We start from the raw sequence: 22,043 nt of genomic DNA, 5'->3' as shown, positions 1-22,043 counted from the left end.
CCTTTGAGTCAGATAAACTAAAATGGGGATGGTGCTTATAGAGAGAGTGGTGCTAATTACAGTGAATACGGTATGTGAAAATAAATCACTAAGATGTTTCAACTATACCAATACACATCAAAGATTTTGAATGGTTACTCATAAAAATGCAAAATCAAATCACCATGAAAATAAGTTTACGGTGGCTATATATCTTTAAAAATGAACAGGGACATGGTACAAATTTCCAACTAACTGTCAATATACAGTTTGTATTATAGTAGCTCATAAATATACATTGAATATTGACCATTGGTTAACATTTCTGCCAGGTCCCTGTGGTTTTAAATAGAAAAAACAATTGCCTTTTGCTCCAATTTTATTTTTATCAAACCTACAAACGACTAATTTGATATTACATTTGGTAGAAAATGTATAAAAGGTACAAAATTATCTTTAATATACTACAATTAAACTACAAATTCCAGTGTCATTATTTCCAAATAAATTATGAGTAAATCAAAATATTTGATTTTTTAATTAATTGACATATAATATTAAATTACGGTTGCATAAATTTATTACCTATTTTTTCTAATTGAATAAAATTGTACAAATTAACTGCAGTCACCAAAACTTAAAATTCTCAGAAATAAAAGCGATGATATTACTATATTTGTTGTAATATACTTAGGGCATTTCTTGTATATATGTATTTATTTATTTAAAAGACTATAAAAAGCCATTTATAAGTTTGGCTAAAAATAAATAATTGCACATTGTGTGTTTATTGCCTTCCAAGACCTCAGATTTATTTCTGGTGTTGATATATAAATAATGTACACATAAACGATAAAAACTGATACTTGAATGATGGCAGAATATGTAGAACAGTTGATATGTCATTTCTATTGATGGTAGGATATGAGCTATAGATGTCATGTCTATAATAAAATAATGCAAGATATATAACAAGACCTTATTGATAATTGGTTTGTATTAAAATGGATAGTCATTTAAATTAAGTAAGCCTAAAATATAAAAGGGTTTCACACATAAGTTATCACATAGAATGTAAATGCCACAATATAACTTTCACACAAAAAATATATATATAAAAAGAAAAGAAACTACATGTTTTGAAATACTGCTAGATAGCATAACTTTACAGTAAAACATGGTTATAATGAACTTCTGCATGGAACCAACAAAGTCACCTTGTTAGAAACACAGTTCGTTGTACACTTATTACAGACATACTGTAGGAACCTTGAAAGGAAATAAAAACCACTACATTATAGCCACGATTTCCTTGTAAGCATGTTTGTTATATAAACATATTTTACTGTGCCTGTATTGCATATCACTATAACAAGTCACCGGAGAAGTACACAATATATATATACCGGTATGTACATGTACCGGGGTATGGGAAAATAAATATATCTTCAAACACTCTCAGTAAAACATTTATAAAACCATTTCTTTGAATCAAGAGGAATTATTATATGTAACAATCATATATCTATATGTACATGGTATATTTCATGTCAAGAATATCTTAAATTATTATTTTTTACAATATTCTAAATAATTTTAATTCTCATGATTTAATGAAACGAATGTTATTTATTATCATACATGTATACTGTGATGATTTATAAAATGAATGTTAATACTCCTAATTATGCATTGTAGCTATACACTGGTCTATTAATTACTTTATTCCAATACTGAGGATAATTTACATACAGGCAACAAAACCTTTTTACTATAACTAAGACCTTTCAAATGTAACCCTGTGGATATTAGCCGCAACATATCTCTTGGCTAGAGAGAACTTTTCTTTAGCATGATTGGTTGAGTGTTGGCACACTATATTCTGTATGTGCATATAACAGAGTTATCTGCCCTTGTGGGTAGGTATTGATTGAAACGTCATGTGTTTGGAAGCGTAACGTCATACTTTTCAGAGAAAACGACGTGAATTGCGCTCACAAAATAACGACGAAACAATCAATACCTACAATTGTACCGGAAAGGGAAGTAACTCAGTAATATGCAAATATAGAATAGTTTAAACCAAAGGTCCCGAGTTTGATGAATGATCCCTAGTGATGGCAATGATTGAATAGATTTAAATCCTGCACTCTGTTACACATACAAAGAGATGTCAAAGGAAATACTGCATATCATAAATCTACCAAGTACAAACAAGTTCTGAGGTGCAAATGTAATCATTAGCCATTTTATAGATAGGGATGATATATTTGACTAATTATTGCTTGTGTAAAAATATGTGGTATTCTGGATAAACTAATGGCAGTAAATTGACATACCATCATGTAAGCATTAGCCATCAATAAGGATGATGTGTTTTGGCTAATATATCGTGGCAGTAAATTGACCATCAACGGTTACCCACGTAATCAGCCTACACTACATTGCCGTCTGATAAACAGAGCATAGTGGAGTTTAGACACTTGTTTCTGAGGGTGTAAATTGACAGTCAAATTAAAGTGACAAGATATCATAAGGCTATCCATTACCATTACATGATAAGCTGGGTATGATATATATTCATTCTACTTGTATACTATCAGTATGTGTGTAATATAGTTATGGAGAATGTACCAAAATCCTATTCAAATATTCATGATCAAATCATCAACAAAAATACAGTCAAAAGCAACATAAAAATTCCTAGACTATCACATTGGAATGACTTAGTAATTCTATCTCAACAAAAACAAACATTTGGATAGACTAGATCTAACACAAGGTATAAACTTAACCAAAATGTTCAAAAGTGATTTAAGTGTTAGTAACAATTAGAGACAGATATTTTAAATATTCAGGAACACTGGTTACCGTATTCGACCCAGTAAGTGCCGTAGGAGCTAGAAAAAATTAAAACAATAAGGGACCACTTAATTTGGACTAGCCTTTCATAAAATCATTGTGCAAGGAAAGACATAAATCAATTTGTAAAAGAAATCAAAGAAACCAAAAGGTTTTCATACTTCCGGAGTGCATTTAATTTGAGGTAAGAGAAATTGAAACCTCAAAAAAGAGAAGGGGTGGTATAGGGATGGGGGCACTTGTAGAGTTGAATATGGTGTGTAAAGGTAAGTAACATATTGGAAAACTGGGCTAGCATTCTAGAGTAAAGAAAACAGGGACATTGTTAGGTCAAAAACAAGTCAATAAACTTTATGATTTTAATATCGAGAACTTAAAATAAATATAAATATACTCAACACATAATCTTAAACTTAAAACCATCTGATATTTCAAACAAACATTGAGATATTGTGAATCATGAGATAATTCCCAGTCGTCATTAATTGTAAAAACTTAATGTTCAATATCAAGAGATCATATCAATGCAAACATAAAACAACACATATCTATAAGTATAACAATGTAAAAATATCTTTTGGTATGTCAGCAGGGTTCCATATTCTGTCTTTGCATATTACAGAGTTATCTGCCCTTGCTGGTAGGTATTGATTATGATGCTATGTGTTTGAAAGTGTAATGTCATACTTTTACATTACAACGAAATTGACGCTCACAGAATAATAATGTCACCATAGATATCTACCTGCAAGGGGGGTATAAACTCTGTAATATGCAATGACAAAATAAAAGGGATGGAAAGAGTATGGCATGATCTTAATTTCAAGAATATCATTATACCTTAAAAGCTATAAAGTCTTTCAGACACCGGGGAAGGGGCAGTCGGGTCGATAACTTTTCCAGAGTACACCTCTTGTTGACTTTGGATAAAACTTCTCTTATTGAGATTCTACAGCAGTTCATTAACGGCAGTGGTTGGGTCATGATTTCTTTGATGACGGCCTTATCTGTCTCCGAGATCTCCACACCTTGTATCACTTGGTACTTCCACTGGACTAACCTTTTGATGTCCGAGTACTTCATTTCGTAGCCACAGTTTTGCAGCAGTTTGATGTTGTTGCTATCTCCATTTTGCCACAGAGAATGGACCACCGAGTTGACGTAGTGATCGTCGTAGTAGACGAACCCATTGGTCTTCTTCACCTCACACCCTGCCTTCAGTAATATAGATATTGTTTCGCGTTGGTCATACAGAATGGCTTGGTCTAAAGGTGTCATTAGCTCCTCATTCTGAGTATTGATGTCACATCCAGCTGACAAAAAAACAAGAATTACAGGTAATGATTTGTCATTTCTATCTCTTTTTACAAATAATGTATTGGTAAATGCCATTTGACAAAAGACAAAAAGGAAACAGGACCAATGTTTCTTTATAAGATTGTCACAGTAAGAACTTAATTACCAAGTCTCAATAAGATTGAAATTTAATTAAATTACGTCAAAGATTTAATGCAGTTATAACAAAGAACCTCTGATCGGGTGGTGTAGTGGTTAAGCCCCTTGCCTTTCACCTAGCCGGCCAGGGTTCGATCCCCAGCACAGACATGAAATGGTTAGGGGTCACCTGCCCAATCACATGGGTTTCCTTTGGGCACTCTGGTTTCCTTCCACACTAACCATCCCCGCACACTTGCATCCATGCCATCGAAAGTGCTTTCATAGTTCTATAGCTTGTTTTGCAATCAATGTATAATAAATGAAATTGATATTTTAAAGAACCTTTGTAAACTTCCTTGGACAAGGGTGTGTTACAGATATTTCTATATCTATACATATGGCTTTATCATCTGGCAAGGACATATGCTTTTAGTATTAGCTTTGATGCAAACCTGATTATTGCCTTAGAAATGAATTTGTCTATATTGTCTTTGACATGAACTTGTCTATATTGTCTTTGAAATGAACTTGTCTATATTGTCTTTGAATGAACAGGTCCTTTGTCATATAATATCCTGGCAAAGGACCTGTCTACAATGCATTTGACATGAACTTGCCTATATCGCCTTTGGCATGAACCTGTGTCATTTGACCTTGAACCTGTGTCAATTGACCTTGTACCTTTGCCACATACTGTAAACCAACTTATTTTTGTGTATGAATAAATTACATATATTTTGCTGGTGGTTCTTATTTGGAAAATACATTGCCTCTAAATTATTCAATTGCAAGCAAGAGACACGGAACATTTCATATGTACATTCAAAATCAAATCACCATGAAAAGGTAGTGAGGCATGAAAATACGAAATTAAATCGCAATGAAATAAAATTGGTTTCCAGTTGGTACATGTATATTACCTTGAACAAGGACCTTTATCATGTATTACCCATACCTTGGAGAAGGGACCTGCCGATATGTCATGAATCTGTGTTATTTTTACCTTGTACAAGGACCTCAGCTGTATGAGGATGTGAGTAGGTGGCAGCATTAAACAGTGGAGTATTTTGTGCACAGTCCCTACTGTCAATATCAGCTTCACACTCCAGCAGCCTATGTACAATCACTGAAATCAACAGATTTACAATATACATAATTGAATTTGTATTCCATATTTGACTACGGTAAAATACACACATGATAAGTTTATTCTTTCACTGAAAGTCAGGAAGGAAACACTAAGCATCTAAGTCATGAGCATTATTTACCAGAGTTACTGCCCTTCATTGCGAAAGCAACTGTGGTAGATCAGAATTAGTGATATGAATGCAGAAAGTTAATCATGACTTCATCTTTCACAGAACAAGACTTCACAATGTGATTATTTTATATTTTACATGCTTTGATATCTGAAAACAAATACTAATTACATTCATTATTATTAGACAGCTATTAATATATATATTAACTTTGTATTAGTTTTAAAGGAGTTTTATTTTACTACATTGTATTACCATCTCTGCCCTTTCTGCATGCCAGGTGAAGAGGTGTTTCATCATAACGGTTGCGGCCATGTACATCAAAGCCACTATCGATCAATAACAGTACCACTTCATCTGATGCCTGAAATTACAATAAGAATCATAACATTATCTAAATTCAACAAATACAGGCGGTCATTTCTTTTTGATTAGTATGTTATCATCACTTCAACATGGTCAAGATGTAACCCTGGTCAATACTAGCCGTGATATAGTATACTGCTAGTGAGAACTTCTCTTTAGCTCAATCGGTTGAGTGTCAGACTATTAACCCAGAGGTCCTGAGTTAAAATCCTGGCAAAGGCAGTGATAATTTATATCACACCATGTGTTCTGTTACAAAGATATGGAGAACTAAATTAATGGTAGAATGTTAGGCACATATAACCCACAGCTAATGGTGAAATGGAAGACATTTGAATGCCTTGGTCACTATGGACGAGATGTGGTGAGCCAAATGTTGGATGTCTTCATTACTTCATCACCATGGTCCAGAGCATACAGACCTGGCACACATGTCTAACCCATACACACTTATATAGATTGTATTATAGGTACTATGATATATATTTGTATACTGTTGGTTAGAAATTTGTGTCAGGTCCCAGTAGTCCAGAGGTGAATACTAGTGGTCGTGTGTCTACAGGCACACTAATATAAAGACTAATAACCAACAATGTCAGGTAGAATAAGTGGTAGAATTCAGACATCTTACTTTGATAAAGACTTGGCTATCATAACATTATATTCCTATAGGTGGAGGGCTTTAGTAGAATGACAGATTAATACACTATTAAATTATCTGGATGTCATGGCCTAGAAATGGAGTGACTTGGTAGTGGTCAAATGACATCCATATGACTTGAACAGAGCATCCTTGATATTTCAGAAGTTACTATCACTGTCTCTACCCCTGAGCTATATCAAAATAAAACTCCAGGCATTTCAGGAGAAAAACCCTGAGGACTACTGGTAATAGTTACTGTTGGGTCTGGGTATAAGTAAAATTTCTATCATTGTTAAATATACTTACTGTCAAAACAGCCTGATGAAGAGGAGGGTTTTCTTTGAACAGGTCAGGTGAACAGGTATGAATTTGGGACTTATATGATTTGGGGAAGAACTTTTGAATGAAATACTTCACTCTCTGTAAACTTCCTGAAACAAATTAATAATAGAGTTTGGTAACCAGTCTCTTAGATTATTCATGCATCAATGTTGATGATTTCAAAAGCCCTGGCTATAAGTATAATCATAATTTTGGTCATACAGTACTGTTTTCTTCAAATAAATGAATTAAGATAATTCATGCAGGAGCAATGTATGTTGTTCTGTAATTTTTGATAATAAAGGCAGAAGAAAGTGTATAGATCAGATTTCAGTCTGTGTGGAGCCAATCAATTCTTGCAATGCATACATCAAGGATTTATAAGTGAGAAGGATTCGTGACTGTCTCTTTACATTACTAAACACCACGCGAGACGCCTATGAACAGGGAATAAAAACCGTTTTTCTCAACAAATACTTGTCTTATCGAGTCAAACGAAACACCATTGTAAAGTTTATTAAATTTCATGACGTATATTACTTGCTTTAAAGACGGAATATTTAGAGGATATGTCTTAAATTTTCGTTAAAAAAGATCGACAGCTCATGAAATGACGGCCCCGCTTCAGAAAGTAAGACGGTAACCCTCGCACCCGCAAGCTACATCAAAGGCTGCGCCGGCGGATATCAAAGGAAAATCAGTCGTCGCCCAACGTCACGGTCAGTGCACAAACACAAAAGCGCCTGCCTTGGATTTCCCCAAAACCCAGTGTGACTTATCCTTTCCAAATATCAATGCATACATAATTATTTGTTATTTTTTCCACTAAGACTTAGTGAAAATTATACCACTTTGAACATGCAATTTCATGTCATAAGCATCTGATAGCCATGGATATTTTGGTTGTTATGGTAAAAACTAATTATAAATCTGTGATCATTGGAAACTGCTCAAAATCTGAGGACACTTAATAACATGAGTACCTTCAATGATTGCCGATAAAAGGAATTGCCATTTTTCAGGAGTTGAAACATCAGGTTCCATATCTGACCATGCAGTATAACTTCTGAAAGAAACAGTATATAGCAAACCAAAACAAATGGCATATATAAAACAAGATGCGTTAATTTTCTGAACAGTGTTAAAAACAATCTGGAAGGTTAAAATACTGCATTAACACATAGATCTAGATCTACAGTCTATTTTAAAATAATGTTTATAATTACACAAAGGGCGTCTCTCTGTCCTGTTGTACCTGCTTATCTAGTCTAGTAGCTAACGCGTGGCGGGGATGTTTCTATCATTAGACATTACGTATGATTACATAACTGACCTACATGTAACCTACAATACATGCATGCAAAAATGGGCGGGTCGGGTTACGAGCAAGCTGTTTATAGACGTATCAACATCAGTCCAATTCATTCTCGGCCTGGACCATTTTCATGTAAACGACGGAACTTCAAGATATATCAATCGCTCATCTATTCCATATCGGTTTTCACAACAGTACGAATTTCGCGCATTTAAAAAATATAAAAGCTGCTTTACCTTTTCTAGTTTCTCTTCTGCTTTCCCTTTGATTCTATTTATAGATTTCGGACAAACTAATTTCAGCGACCTAGGCTCATGATCCGGAATTAAGAAATGGTACGCAGAAAAAAAATGTCATTGTATATCGAAATGAATACTATATAACAAATTTTTGAAAAACGTGAAATTGAAGTTTGTTCCTTAATCAATTTACTATATCGTTCGCTGGTAAGAGGCACTGTCCTGGTTTGGCGTTAGATTTCGGGCCCCTACTGACGCTTGATTAGTTAGTTTACGTTAGTTAGACGCTTGTATCGACTTTATCAGTCATTGGATACAAACGGTTTTGTGATCCAGATTTTTCGTTCAAACTGTGTTATGATACAGATTCACTGCGAAGTCGTTCCCTGCAAGTAGGAAATCCTTTTGTAGTTTTGACACTTGACTTGTTTACCAGGCATATTTTTGACTGTTTTGTGGTCTACAGTGTAAGTTTTTTCTCAGGATGGGGTTTGTATGTCGTGTCGATGACTGTTCTGTTCAACACACTCAATTATTATCAAGGCAGTTTTCACGGCAAGGTGTCAGAACAAAAATAATGCCATGAAAATATACCACCAATGACCATGAATCATGATTCATGAACAAGTGTCACCTACCACTCATCACCACCGGAGTTTTTAAAGTTTCTAGTTAAAATTAATTCCAATCATTCCATATATTTAAAATTGTATACCTCCTTTGTAAGTGGTTTTGCAATTTTGAACACAAATTACACTTATTTACTGTACAGTCAAACCTCGATGATTCGAACTTCGATGAATCGAATTTCTCGCTGTATAGAACTTTTTGTCTGGTCCCGAATTTCTTCACTATATAACATTACTAACTAACCCATGTATGAATCGAAGTTCTCGATGTATCGAACTTTTTTCATGGACCATTTGTTATAGAATCATAGGTAACTGACACTCGATGATTCAAATAAAAAATTTACCTGTACAGATCAGGTGTTCGCCGATACCCCACGGCATGCTGTCACACCTAGCTGTCTCGCGACTGCCCTTCGCCAGATAATAGGGATTATGACAGCTTGTGTTGCTAGCTTGATATCATAAAGATAATTAATATCACTAATCAGACCGATACCCGGTGCTTTGTTTTTACAAGCTGCGTTATTAAATCATTAGTACAGCAAAGATACAGTTAGTCGTTTTTGATGTTCGCCGCCGCCATTGGTAGCGGTTTGTAGAATCTACAGAACGGTAAACAGCGAGCCACATTATTAGTAACTCATACTCAAAACTGTTACATTGCACAACTTTGGCATAAATACTGGAGCAAATCGATCATTCTAAATTGAAGTATTTTGTAGGTGGTGTAGCGCTTTCGGTTCCTCCTTTTTAGTTTCGTTTTTACAACGTGTTTTCGTTTTTATATTCATTCCGTAATATCAACCATCGCTTAAATAGTCACCAAACGAACACTTGTACATGGGTTAGGCCTAGTACACGTAAGTCTTGTTTATAATATATGTATGTATTGCTAACAATAGCAATACATGTGATTAATTGCATACTTCGTTTTTATTTTGTTTTGCTTGTGGTAAATATAATGATTATAAAGTTTACGGAACGGAGACGACATGTACTCAACTACCACAGTTGGTCATGGTAAAAAAAAACCATCGGTCTAATTTCAACCACGAATAATTCGAAGTCTCGATGTTTCGAAGTTTTTCTGACGGTCCCTTAAACTTTGATACATCGAGGTTTGACTGTATTTTTTTGAAAAGGTGTGTACTAGTAGACCTTTAATTTAAACATTTAATTAAGTATGTACAGAGAATTAAAGATGGTACAGCTACAGCACCTAGAAGCTATAAATAAGCTTGTACATGTATAATGTATTATATACCAAGATTTCAGGTATATCTTTTGAGAGCTAGTGCTTATATATCTTCAGTATTCAAATAACATTACACTTTAAAATCACTTAAGCTTGCTTTTGTGTCTGTCTTTTGGAATTTATAGTGATATGTATATATATATACTATAGAGGGATTATGTTTTAGATACCATAACCATACTTAATTTAGAGCTGTCTTTGAAGTGCTAATTATAAATATTCAGCGCTAAAATTTGTAAATGATATTTCCGTTATTGAAACACTGAATTGTGCTAATTCATATCTGCGCTAATAGATCAAAATTGGATTAGATTTGACATTTTATTGCATTTGCGTCGAAATTTGACTGCACATGCTAAAATAAGAACATTTAACAATAAATCAGCAAGTTAGTACTGCACTATTATAATTGATTTATCATATTAAACATTTAACCATGTTACTATCTACAGAGTAAAGATGACATGACGCCTGCTGTGGTTCAAGTTTTTGTCCTCATCATCACTTTCTTGCCACAGACTACGGCTGACCAATCAACCAGTAAGTTATACACTGAAGTCATCCTTGATACAAGGGGTACTACTATTATATCACTCATTATATCCACACCTGAAATATGTCATAGCAAAAATGAAGGCAACAGAAGACACAGGTAATTTGGCCCTTTGATGAACAGCAAAAGAATAAGCAATGGTATATACTAGCTGTTATTGTCTGTTGTTGACTTTGTGGCTTTGAAGTTTGGCCTCGCATACACTCTCTCTGTAACAAGGAAGTCTCTCCAGATGACTGGTCAGAGATAGTAACCACTGGAGCATCAAGGATGCCTGATTTAGAATTATTTCATTGTATAAACATAGAAATAAGTTATATGGGAAAAAAATTCTGTTGAATAAGATCACTGCACCCAACATATCTGTTGAATAGGATCACTGCACTTTCTGAGATTCTAAATAGCCCATTGCAACACAATATGGGGGCATGGAGATCTAGACCCCAAACGATGTGGGTAAAATAATATTTACAGTCAATTAGTTCCACCTTCCAGTGATCATAATGACGTCAGAAAATTTTTGTTAAAAGATGTTACAATCACCGGAAGGTGGGACTAAAAGACAGTAAATTATACTTTAATTTACCCATGTCATTGTAGGATCTTGAAATTGCTGTATTTAACTTGTGTATAAAGACAACTTAAGCATTGATAACACTATTTTTTAATTTTGTGGGGTTATGAAACAATAATTGTTTGCAAACTGTGGATTCTAACAAAAGATTGCACAAACAGGGTTTTTGCCAGGCCTTTATAGGGTAAAAGGACCCATTCTCATTGAAAATTAGCACTTTATTTTCCCAAATTCAGTCAGTATTTTCCCAAATGCAGTAAAATTAAATCAAAACCCCAAATATGATGTCTTATATTATACCTATATGATATCAGTAAAATTAAATGTAAAAGTTGAAGAATATTATAATATCATTTAAAGAAACAGCTAAACCTTCTTTGTTAATTAATATCCCCATTTTGATATTATTTCAACAAAATTGTGATGAAAATTTTAACAAAATAATGCTGATAATATTTTCCCAATTTTTTAAAAGCTCTGATGATATTTTCCCAATTTTTTCTTGGGGTCCTTTTCCCAAAACAACTGGCAAAATCCCTGCATAAAGTATTGGCCAATCAGAAAGCCAGATTTGATATGTGAAAAGAAAAAAAAAAATCTTTTGCTATGACGACAATTTTTCTTTATCCATTGGAGGTTTTTGATACACAGGTTTAACTGTACAATGTATTTGACAATTTTTATTTATGATTCAAAATGATAAATGATTATCCTAGTACATGCTTGATGTATTAAAAGCATTCTGGCAGCTAGAATCAAAAGATAATATTATTTCTTTTCACCATAGAAATTTGCAAACACCCTCTAGATCTTATGACAACTACGTACACACACTTCGCAATAAACTATGTATCTGAGCCACTGTTACACAGACAAGATATGGAAAGTTCAAAACACAAAACATACACCTGTAGCTACTATCACATCAACTTGACATACACTCATATCAACAGTTAGCAGAAATCAGAAGGTATAGTATATATATATACAAATGTACATTGAAACCATGCCTGTACAAATCATGTATTTATGATAAAAAAAGTTATTTACATATGTACCATCAGTCATAACAATGTCTGTATGAGATGTATAATTACAAAGGCTTTCATTTATATTATATATCCATACTTTTTCAATGGACATTAAATTGTTTGAAACAATTGCTGGTAAAGGCCCCATTTACTGAGAATGTGTTTAGTTAATGTCTACATATACTGTATTGAATATAGAAATACCATTTATTTATATCTTGTAGATATTGCTAGTTATTAACAGTTTTTCCATTAAAAGAAATCTATGTGAGATAACATAATTTGTACAAATGAAATACAAATAAAATTAGTTGGTGTTATTTAAAATGATATAGTAAAAGTATATAAACAGTATAAGTTAGGATATTATATACTAGATTTTATTTATTTTCAGTTAAGCTAGATGAGAGTTACTGTAGAACTTCCCAGTCGGTTAATCCAGAGAAGCTTAAGCCAGGTGATAGTATAAAATTAGTATGGGATGATCCATCTATTCAAAGATGTGCAGGATATTTTAAGGTGAGTCGTAACCTGTCTGTTCAAATTTAATGACTAATTAATAACATCAGCACATATACTAGTTAGGTGATGTTATTTGTTGTAAGCAAGCTTCTTTTGTTTTTAGATTTGTTTAAATCAATGTGCTGATTAACAATTTAATTAACACAAGTAAAAATCAATTTAAGTTGGAGGTTTCCAAGGTCCTGTAGGTATTTCATAATGGTTAGATCTAGATGTATTGATGGAGGGGTCAGTGGTCACTAGTGGAAATCAAAGAATTCTAACAGCGCTCCAGAGACAGTGTAGAAATACCAGTATGAAGAAGAATGGAGCATCAATTAACATAAAAGATTCTCTACATTTGTAGTTATTGTTTTGGTTTAACGGATGGCTAGGTCAACTGTCATCTGAACCTGATTTGAATTTACTGTATCTTTAGTGTGTACAATGTGCATGTATTGTTTTCATATTAAATTGACACACTTGCAAAGAGTCGCAAGGAGTCCTATGTTGCAGAAAATACAATTTTTTTTTCTCTTTTTTTTTTCTGTCCATAGGGGGTAGGGGAAGATGTCAAGGATCTGTACAAGGTGTGTGTGAAGACTTTATCCTACGTAGTGAAGGATTGCGATGTGACGTTAACTTATTCTGAGGGAGTCAGCATAGCAAAGGTAGGTTTCTTCAATCTGCTTAATGTATTGTAAATTACTTATCATATGACGTATACCGGGCGGTACATTAAATAGTCCCTTACTGCGAGCTGGGGGCCTAGGAAGTGGACTATAATTGGTGTCGTAGCTGTCTGTCTTTTTTATCTTGTCCGGAGTCTATCTTCATACTTGGTACATATACCAGTGTGATTCCACCTAGATAGACAATGTAATGATTTACTGATGAAGGCAGGTACACCACCTAGATGAAGTGGTCTGTCACATACTAAACTAATGCAAAGTCACCGTGACTTATTTTCATATGGTGTACAGATGCAAGATAATACAGTACATTGTATATGTTTCAGACCTACAGTTGCTATAGTACACCTTCCACATGGTGTACAGAAGCAGGCTCCAACCTTCTGATCAGAATCAAATCAACAGCCAGTATATTTGATAAGTTCATCCCTGACGTTTTAAAACCAACAACGACAGCATCCATAACTCTGGAGGTGTACACGGAGGAGGGGTATACAGTGGGCGGTACATATATTTACTTCACCATTGACCTGCATTCAGTTGGCAAATATGGGAATATGAATGTCGACTTGACAGTGTGCTAGCTCTTCATGTTGAATTTGCTACTGTCCAGGTGGCATTCATACTCATTTGAATGCAATTCAATGCTTTATTTACTTTTCGTAACAATTTTATGATAAATTCCAAAGAGATTACCAGTATGTATCTGTAATGAATAAACAATTCATTATCATCAAGGACTTAACAGCCATTTTCCGTAATCACTGGCATGACAATTGTGATGTCACAATGGTAATGATGTCAAAATAAGTGGATGGCAATTCATGATAGTTCAAAATTAAAAATGGGCAAGATCTTTTGTTTGAATACTGTTACAGTAAATCAATTTTTTTTGCGAGATACTTTTTGCGTAATTTTTCAAGAGAGCTCAAATGTGAATTCAATTGTTTCGCGAATAATTGTATATATGTATATGAATTCATAATCCATGATTAAGACCCTTTGATCACAAATTAAAGTACCATATTCGACCCAGTAAGCGCCCGTGTCCCTATAAGCGCCCCTCCCCCTTTTGGAGGCCTCAATTTCAAGTGCCCAGGCATAAATAAAGACCAAAATTACACAAAACTGTATAGATTTGCAAAAATTTCGTCTTATTAGCACCTTTTCAAGTTTTTAAATACCCTGGGCACTTATTGGGCCGAATATGGTATTTCCAAATACAATGTATATTGAAAGTAACGCTGACACAATTCATTATATATGCATGAAAGTAATGTCAACTTTAAAATGGATTGTCTACAATCTTTTCAATGATATTATAAATGCAGCATTTAGACTGCAGGGTATATCTGACACCCTATAATACCAGATCAATACTAGAATATATTGGATGATATTTGTTTTCACAGCCTATGCTAAGCTTGGCATGATCATCGGAGCAGCGGGAGGGGGTCTAGTAGGCTTGATAATCATCGTCATATTAGTAGTGTGTATTGTCCAGCACATGAGAAGTAAACGAAAACAACGAGATGAGACTCACAACAGACGTCAAGGTCACGAGTTACCTATGTCACAAAGAACCGATCAAAGAGTCAACGATAATCTGATCTCCCCATCATCAGTACAGACCTCTTTAGAAGTGAATTTTGATGAGTCTAAGCTAGGTAAGTTAGTATGGGGTGAGTTAGTATGGGGTAAGTTAGTATGGGATGAGTTAGTATGGGGTGAGTTAGTATGGGATGAGTTAGTATGGGCATCTATAAAACAGAGACAATTTCTTGATCAGGTTAAGATTTTTGTGCACGTGTTGGAATACTGTTATCCTCAACAACTGACATTGATTTCTACATTATTATAGAATGATAAGTGTTGTGATGGGTATGAACAATAATTTTTAGGAATGTTGGATTTTGAGAATTTCAAGAGACCTAATTAGCAGATATGTTCTTGGATGAATAAGTTTATTAGCTCACCTGGCCCGAAGGTCCGGTGAGCTTATGTCATGGTGCGGCGTCCGTCGTCTGTCCATCCATCCTTCCGCCTGTCCTTCCATCTGTCCGTCCGTGGTCCGTCCGTCAACATTTCCTTTAAATCGCCACTAGTCATAGAGTTCTGCATGGATTATAACCAAATTTGGCCACAAACATCCTTGGATGAAGGGGAACAGAACTTTTATAAATTTTGGCTCTGACCTCCCGGTGTCAGGAGGGGCAGGGCCCAGTAGGGGAAATAGAGGTAAATCCTATAAATCGCTACTTGTCCTAGAGTTCCACATGAATTGTAGCCAAATTTGGCCACAATCATCCTTGGGAGAAGGGGAACAGAACTTGTATAAATTTTGGCTCTGACCCCACAGGGGGCAGGAGGGGCGAGCCAAATAGGGGAATCCTATAAATTGCTACTTGTCCTAGAGTTCTGCATGGATTATAACCAAATTTGGCCACAAACATCCTTGGGGGAAGAGGAACAGAACTTGTATAAATTTTGGCTCTGACCCCATGGGGGGCAGGAGGGGTTGGGCCCAATAATGGAATTAGATGTAAATATTAAAATTCCTTCAGAAAAGAAACAATGAACCTGTAATCAGAACATTTCTTGTTCTTTTTGACCAGATCCTGCTGACCTCCCTCCTCCATCTTATGAAGAAGTGATGGCCTTGGAGACAGAAGAAGCCATACAAACAACATAGTCATAGCAACTCAACTCATTCACCCCTAAAGACACATTTTGGACTCTTCGTCTTCAAGACTTGGGACAGGCCATTATAAATTTCAAGGGTGAATGGGATTATATCATCTTCCATTGATACCATCACCATAGTGATATCACAATGTACACATATTGAAAACATGACACTGTGGTGACATTATATAGTGGTATCGTCGCCATCAAAAGTGCATCATCACCATGGCTTCAAAATCACTATGGTGACATCACCAAGGCTTCAACATCACTATGGTGACATCACCAAGGCTTCAACATCACTATGGTGACATCAACAAGGCTTCAACATCACTATAGTGACACCACCAAGTCTTTCTGGTGACATTACCATTACATTAAGGTAGTGTCATTGTTGGTATGGTTTCATGACCATGCTGGGTGAAATCACATTACCATGATTGCATGACCACACATAACACATACTAATGGTGATGATGATGCTCTCTATGTGGCATCACCATGGCTCCATTTCACAAAGATATCTACCAAGACATCATATTAACTTTGTGAAGTCATTGCTGATATTTTTATCATCTTGTCAAGATTTTCCCAGCATCAGTTCAGTCATTTTGCATTCATTCATTATAGCATAATCCAGATTTTTTAGGAGAGTTGTGTTAGCCCTCTATAAATTTACCTTTTTTTTTTTTAAATGAATTATTTGATCAGTTTTGTGATTCCAGTTTTGTGCCTAGCACAGGACCAGATTTTATATACAAAATTATGTTATTAACAATGATGTAGATAAATCAAATTGAGTAGATCAATTCATAGAATTGTTGCTTTTCTTGCAGCATTAGCCAAAACTCTTTTAATTGAGAGTGTTGAAATTTTCTGAGACTCAGCTGAATGTAAGATGTTATACAAGGTCTCAGGTTTGAAATAGCATTTGTATTTATAACATAGTACCTCTATAAGGAAAAAAAATATCTCCACCGATTTTTTCACAGTTTCTTTATTTTATTTGATGCTGTGTTAAAGTGAACAGTCGGGCAAGGATGGCTAAAGTCGGTAAAAATGGTGTGAATGTATCCAGTATAATTTCTTATGAAATGGAAAAATAAAATATCTCGTCAAAATCTGTCTGCGTACGAAGAAATTAATTTAAAGTATGTGAATTCTAAAACGTCCTCCCGGCTCACTATGTCCGTGGTTACATTTCCACACAGCCTCGCTTTCAATGCTTTCAACGTTTCTTTACTTTTATGGTCAGAACTGGGAATCTAAGCAGAACTGGACCGTCGTATTAATATGTGAGAACTTTTGGACGGCCAATGAACGCATTTAGACTGGTTTTCTTTGCCCGACTATTCACTTTAAAGTAAATAAAAGCTATGTATTAGAAAGAATACAAGATACATGTACAGATATGTTGTGCTTTAAACCGGGTTATATGTAGAGTTCAAACTCTATAATATTGTTCTACACACAAATGTACATGTTAAATCATTTTACTTGAATATAATATGTCAATTTTGAAGTGCCAAAAAGACCTGGATAAAATCAAATTTAACATCTAATAGGTTTCCGGTGATTGTGACATTCTATTTTATGTGATGTCACAATCATGATAAGTGGGAATAATCAACAGTAAATGGTATTTTACTCACATCATTTTGGTATTTTGAAACCCCTGTAGGAAAAGATTTTAAATCAAACCTCTCAGCAGTATTGAAATTTTACATTTAAAACATTAATTAATGTACAAGTCTATAAGATGACACATATACTATCGGCACATTCATCTTCAGGTACCCTTCACATGTAAAGACAACACTATTTCTGTACGATTCTAACTCGATTCTTAATCTCTCCTCTAGATCCTTTTCCACTTACTTTAAAAGGTATACAGATAATAGTGGTACATACCCTTTATATTCAAGGAAGTAATTTTGAGAAGATATTTGTTTTTAGATCAATCAATTTTTGTTAAGAGTTACTTCCCTTTAGATATATATATATATATATATACATAAAAAGAAAACACAACTATAAAACAGTTTTTTCCTCCCTAGCGCTTTCTCGGCTCATGCCGGTCTTCAGGGGTTTGAATTCCGAGAAAGCACTAGGGAGGAAAAAACTGTTTCATAGTTGTGTTTTCTTTTTATGTATATGGAAACCATCACATGGACATGGTTCTTTTTTACTTATATATTTATATATATATATAAACTCTTTAAAATGAATTAAATCAAATTGAATAAGAAAAAGTGTTATCTTTGAAGTACTTTTTGATAAGACATTATACATGTTTCAAATCGGATAAATTTTTGTAGAATATTTCATATTTGTTAGAGTTACTTCCCTTTATAACTAACTTATATTGGCTTTATATGTACCTTAACTCTTAAAAGATGCTCCACTGCTGATGAATGGTATTTTTCTCTATCAAAATCCAGAGCAGACAGATTATTAGTTTTCTTCAGTTACAAAAGTTACTTACTTTACATGACCATCATTGAAAAGTTTGAGCTTCTTATTTTACTTGAAGATAAAAATATTAAAAATAATTGTGTCCTGAAAAAATCCATGGCACTATGTCCAATATGGAAGGAAGTACTTATTGTTCATGTACCAAAAGCAAAATATTTTATTTTTTTGATTCATGTATTTTTGTGTTAATTACACACATACCATGGTTTAAACACGATTTAAAATTAGTAGTTGTTAAAATGATGAGTAATAGTTTATGCTCTGTCAGTGTCTGAGCATCTTTAAAATAAACTAAATCAATGGAATAAGAAATAGTTTTATCTGTTTAAGTTCCTGATGTAATGTAAACTGTGACAAAAAGTACTTTGTGAAGTGTTTAATATAACAAACTTGGACATTCCTTATTCTCTTGGTGTATATGCTAGGCCAGTACTGCTTGGATTAGCAGAAAACACTGCTTAAAACAGATTATAATCGATTAGGTTTACCTAACAGAGAAAGCTAAATTGTAAAAAATACAAAGAATACTGCAATGGTGGTGAGTTGATTTAGATTGTATATTGCATCTGCTGGTACTAAAAACAAAATGTTGTGAACAAATTGATTTAGACCTGCTCAGTTAAGATATGATATTATTTCATTAGGCCATTTTATACTTTTATCTTTGTTCAATTCTTTGACACATATACACTGGGGCGTTGATCTGTTTACAAACTGGATTGTTGGGGTCTATATGCCAGGCATAATTTGAATAAAGATTTAGATTACAGATTATGAGATGGTGGTGTCACTGAAATCATGATGAAAAGAGTTTTGTAAATTGTGATGGTTTTATAAGATATATACTGGTCTGTACAGTTGAAGTCATGTAAATTACTTGTATTGTAATCACCCTAATTAGCGCCCTGGCTCTGTAGCTCCCCTTCCTACTTCTGTGGAGGTGCTAAATCAAATTATCATATACAAGTGTCCCTTCTAACTGTGGCATTACCATAATTTAAGATATATGTAGCAATTAACCCTTTTATTTTAAAGTAGAGACATCATTTTGATAATTGGACTGCATTCCCCAAGATAATTAACAATTAATATATATTGTAAATATTTTCTGGCTTTGATCAAAACATTATGCATAAAAACATTTTGTATTGAGAACATGGTCTTAATTGTGATCAAAATAAACGCCCCACATGCAATCTCAATCAATTTGTCAGCACCTTGGGTAAATCCAAGGTTTGAAATGCATTTTGTTTGCAAGGTGGATAAATCAAGTGTATTATTCTAGGGTATAAGATACCAACTCATTTTCATGTGAAATACATGTGTATATTCGTAAATACATTTGATGCCTGTAATACATCAATTATATTTTCATAAGGTTATTGAAATATTTATAAAAGAATTACTGAATTATAACATATATTTTATTTCTTTATCTGATTGATTTTATTTCATTCGTTAGAAATGATTCTTTTTGTCTTTTGAATGTAATTATTTGCCTTAATGTCTTTTAATTTTGTGTTTCTGGTAAATGTAGTTACAGTTAACTTAAACATGACTATGATCAGACTATGATCCAAAATACAACCAAATTATATAAGACGTCTAATTATGATGATCTATCCTATTTTTCCTATCTATCAAAGTTACTTCCCTTGGCTTCACTTTGTCATTAACGTTGATACATGGAGATGATAGAAGATATCATGTAAACATCAGATTTCAAGTTATGAGATATATTATATATTTGATAAATTATTTTGTAAACATCTTTTTAAGATACATGTATCTCATAAAAGACTATAATAAGATATTGATAAGGTTAATTTTAATGCATTGATATTTTGGAGATATGGCTACAAGAGTATGGATAATTTTGTATTTTTCATACATATTAATTTTTTGCGACCATGTTAATGATCCATGCAATCATGAAGATACCATTCCCAAAGTTTTACCAGCCTTTGTAATATCTCAAAGTTTGTATGATATGACGTGCATATATTTGAAAATTAAATGATATAATTAGGAAATATATTGGATCAACATTTGTCCATGGATAGATAGGACTTTCTATAGATGATACTTAATTATTGATGACTTTGTGATGATTATTTGAGTGTCATGTGATCTTTATTTCATGTGATGATTATTTGAGTGTCTTTATTTGAGTGTCATGTGATTTATGTCATGTGATCTTTATTTGATTGTCATGTGATCTTTATTTGAGTGCCATCGCATGTGGTTTACGTTGATGAATTTGCTTTCTTTAGACTATAATATGTTGACTTGTCAGTAAGATTCACACAATATTCAGTTTATAGATATATAAAATATATTTTTAGGATTTTAAAACTGTAATGATAGCATTGTATAGACTACAGCTATTCAGAGAGGTTGTGTGACGGCATTATAAGACAGATCTGAGCATTAGAAATACAATTTCATATGATTGTGTTTTGTGTTCAAACACACTGGTTGTGTATTTTGAACAAAAGACATATTAACACATTTTTTTACCAAATTTATTCGTATTACATTTAGCAATACTATTTGTATTGGTATTCCTGATGTAATTGTGCTTTCTGACGGTAACGTTCCTTTAGGTTTGTTGCCAGTTGAAGTTGTTTTGTAACTAAAATGTACATATATATATGATTAAGAATGGTTGATCAGTAAATAATGTTTTTTTCCTCATGTTAATATACCTAGGCTTGGTATATCCTGTCTATCATAGTCCATGTGTCCATATTTTTAGGTCATCTGACCGAAGGTCAGGATGACCTATTGTCATCGTGTTTCGTCCGTCGTCGTGCGCCGTCCGCCGTCGCCGTGCGCCGTCCGCCGTCCGCCGTGCGCCGTGCGCCGTGCGTCGTGCGTAAGACTATTTATACAAAAGCCTACTCCTCCTTAACCCTTGAGCGGATTACATCCATATTTGGTGTGAAACATCATTGGGGAAGGACAATCATATTTTATATAAATGAGCCTGGTCCGAACCCTAGGGGCTGAGGGATGGGGCCCAAAAAAGGGCAAATTTTCTTAATTTTAGCTTTAAAATCCTACTCCTCCTTCATCCTTGAATGGATTTCATCTATATTTGGTGTAAAACATCGTTGGGGAAGGACAATCATATTTTATATAAATGAGCCTGGTCCGACCCCTAGGGGCAGAGGGGCGGGGCTCCAAAAGAGGAAATTTTCTTAATTTAAGCTTTAAAATCC

General features: G+C 34.0%; 2 protein-coding genes across 4 annotated transcripts; one reads left to right on the top strand and one right to left on the bottom strand.

Annotated features, from left to right (window-relative positions):
• Nucleotides 1–200: 200 nt before the first annotated feature.
• LOC138336681 (26S proteasome non-ATPase regulatory subunit 10-like) lies at nucleotides 201–8,644 on the bottom strand. Of its 3 annotated transcripts, none has more exons than XM_069286218.1 (6): nucleotides 8,094–8,262; nucleotides 7,851–7,933; nucleotides 6,853–6,977; nucleotides 5,793–5,901; nucleotides 5,282–5,404; nucleotides 201–4,154 (listed from the first exon to the last, which is right to left on the bottom strand). In XM_069286218.1, exons 2-6 carry the CDS (start codon nucleotides 7,909–7,911, stop codon nucleotides 3,676–3,678), a joined length of 897 nt encoding a protein of 298 aa, XP_069142319.1. In that variant the 5' UTR covers nucleotides 7,912–7,933; nucleotides 8,094–8,262; the 3' UTR covers nucleotides 201–3,675. The 3 variants fall into 3 exon arrangements, with proteins under 3 accessions (XP_069142319.1, XP_069142321.1, XP_069142318.1); XM_069286220.1 differs by having other exon boundaries at nucleotides 8,123–8,248; XM_069286217.1 differs by lacking the exon at nucleotides 8,094–8,262 and adding an exon at nucleotides 8,419–8,644 and having other exon boundaries at nucleotides 202–4,154.
• Nucleotides 8,645–8,766: 122 nt separating this feature from the next.
• LOC138336682 (uncharacterized) lies at nucleotides 8,767–20,952 on the top strand. The gene is made up of 7 exons (XM_069286221.1): nucleotides 8,767–8,888; nucleotides 10,761–10,848; nucleotides 12,861–12,985; nucleotides 13,525–13,638; nucleotides 13,986–14,163; nucleotides 15,072–15,326; nucleotides 16,275–20,952. The coding sequence occupies exons 2-7, from the start codon at nucleotides 10,773–10,775 to the stop codon at nucleotides 16,349–16,351; spliced, it is 825 nt and encodes a 274-aa protein (XP_069142322.1). The 5' UTR covers nucleotides 8,767–8,888; nucleotides 10,761–10,772; the 3' UTR covers nucleotides 16,352–20,952.
• The last annotated feature ends 1,091 nt before the right edge of the window (nucleotides 20,953–22,043 follow it).

Source organism: Argopecten irradians, chromosome 12, assembly GCF_041381155.1.
Source record: "Argopecten irradians isolate NY chromosome 12, Ai_NY, whole genome shotgun sequence".
Classification (NCBI taxonomy): Eukaryota; Metazoa; Mollusca; class Bivalvia; order Pectinida; family Pectinidae; genus Argopecten; species Argopecten irradians.
The sequence above is the reverse complement of the archived record's forward strand: the minus strand, read 5'-3'. Positions and strand labels throughout refer to the sequence as shown.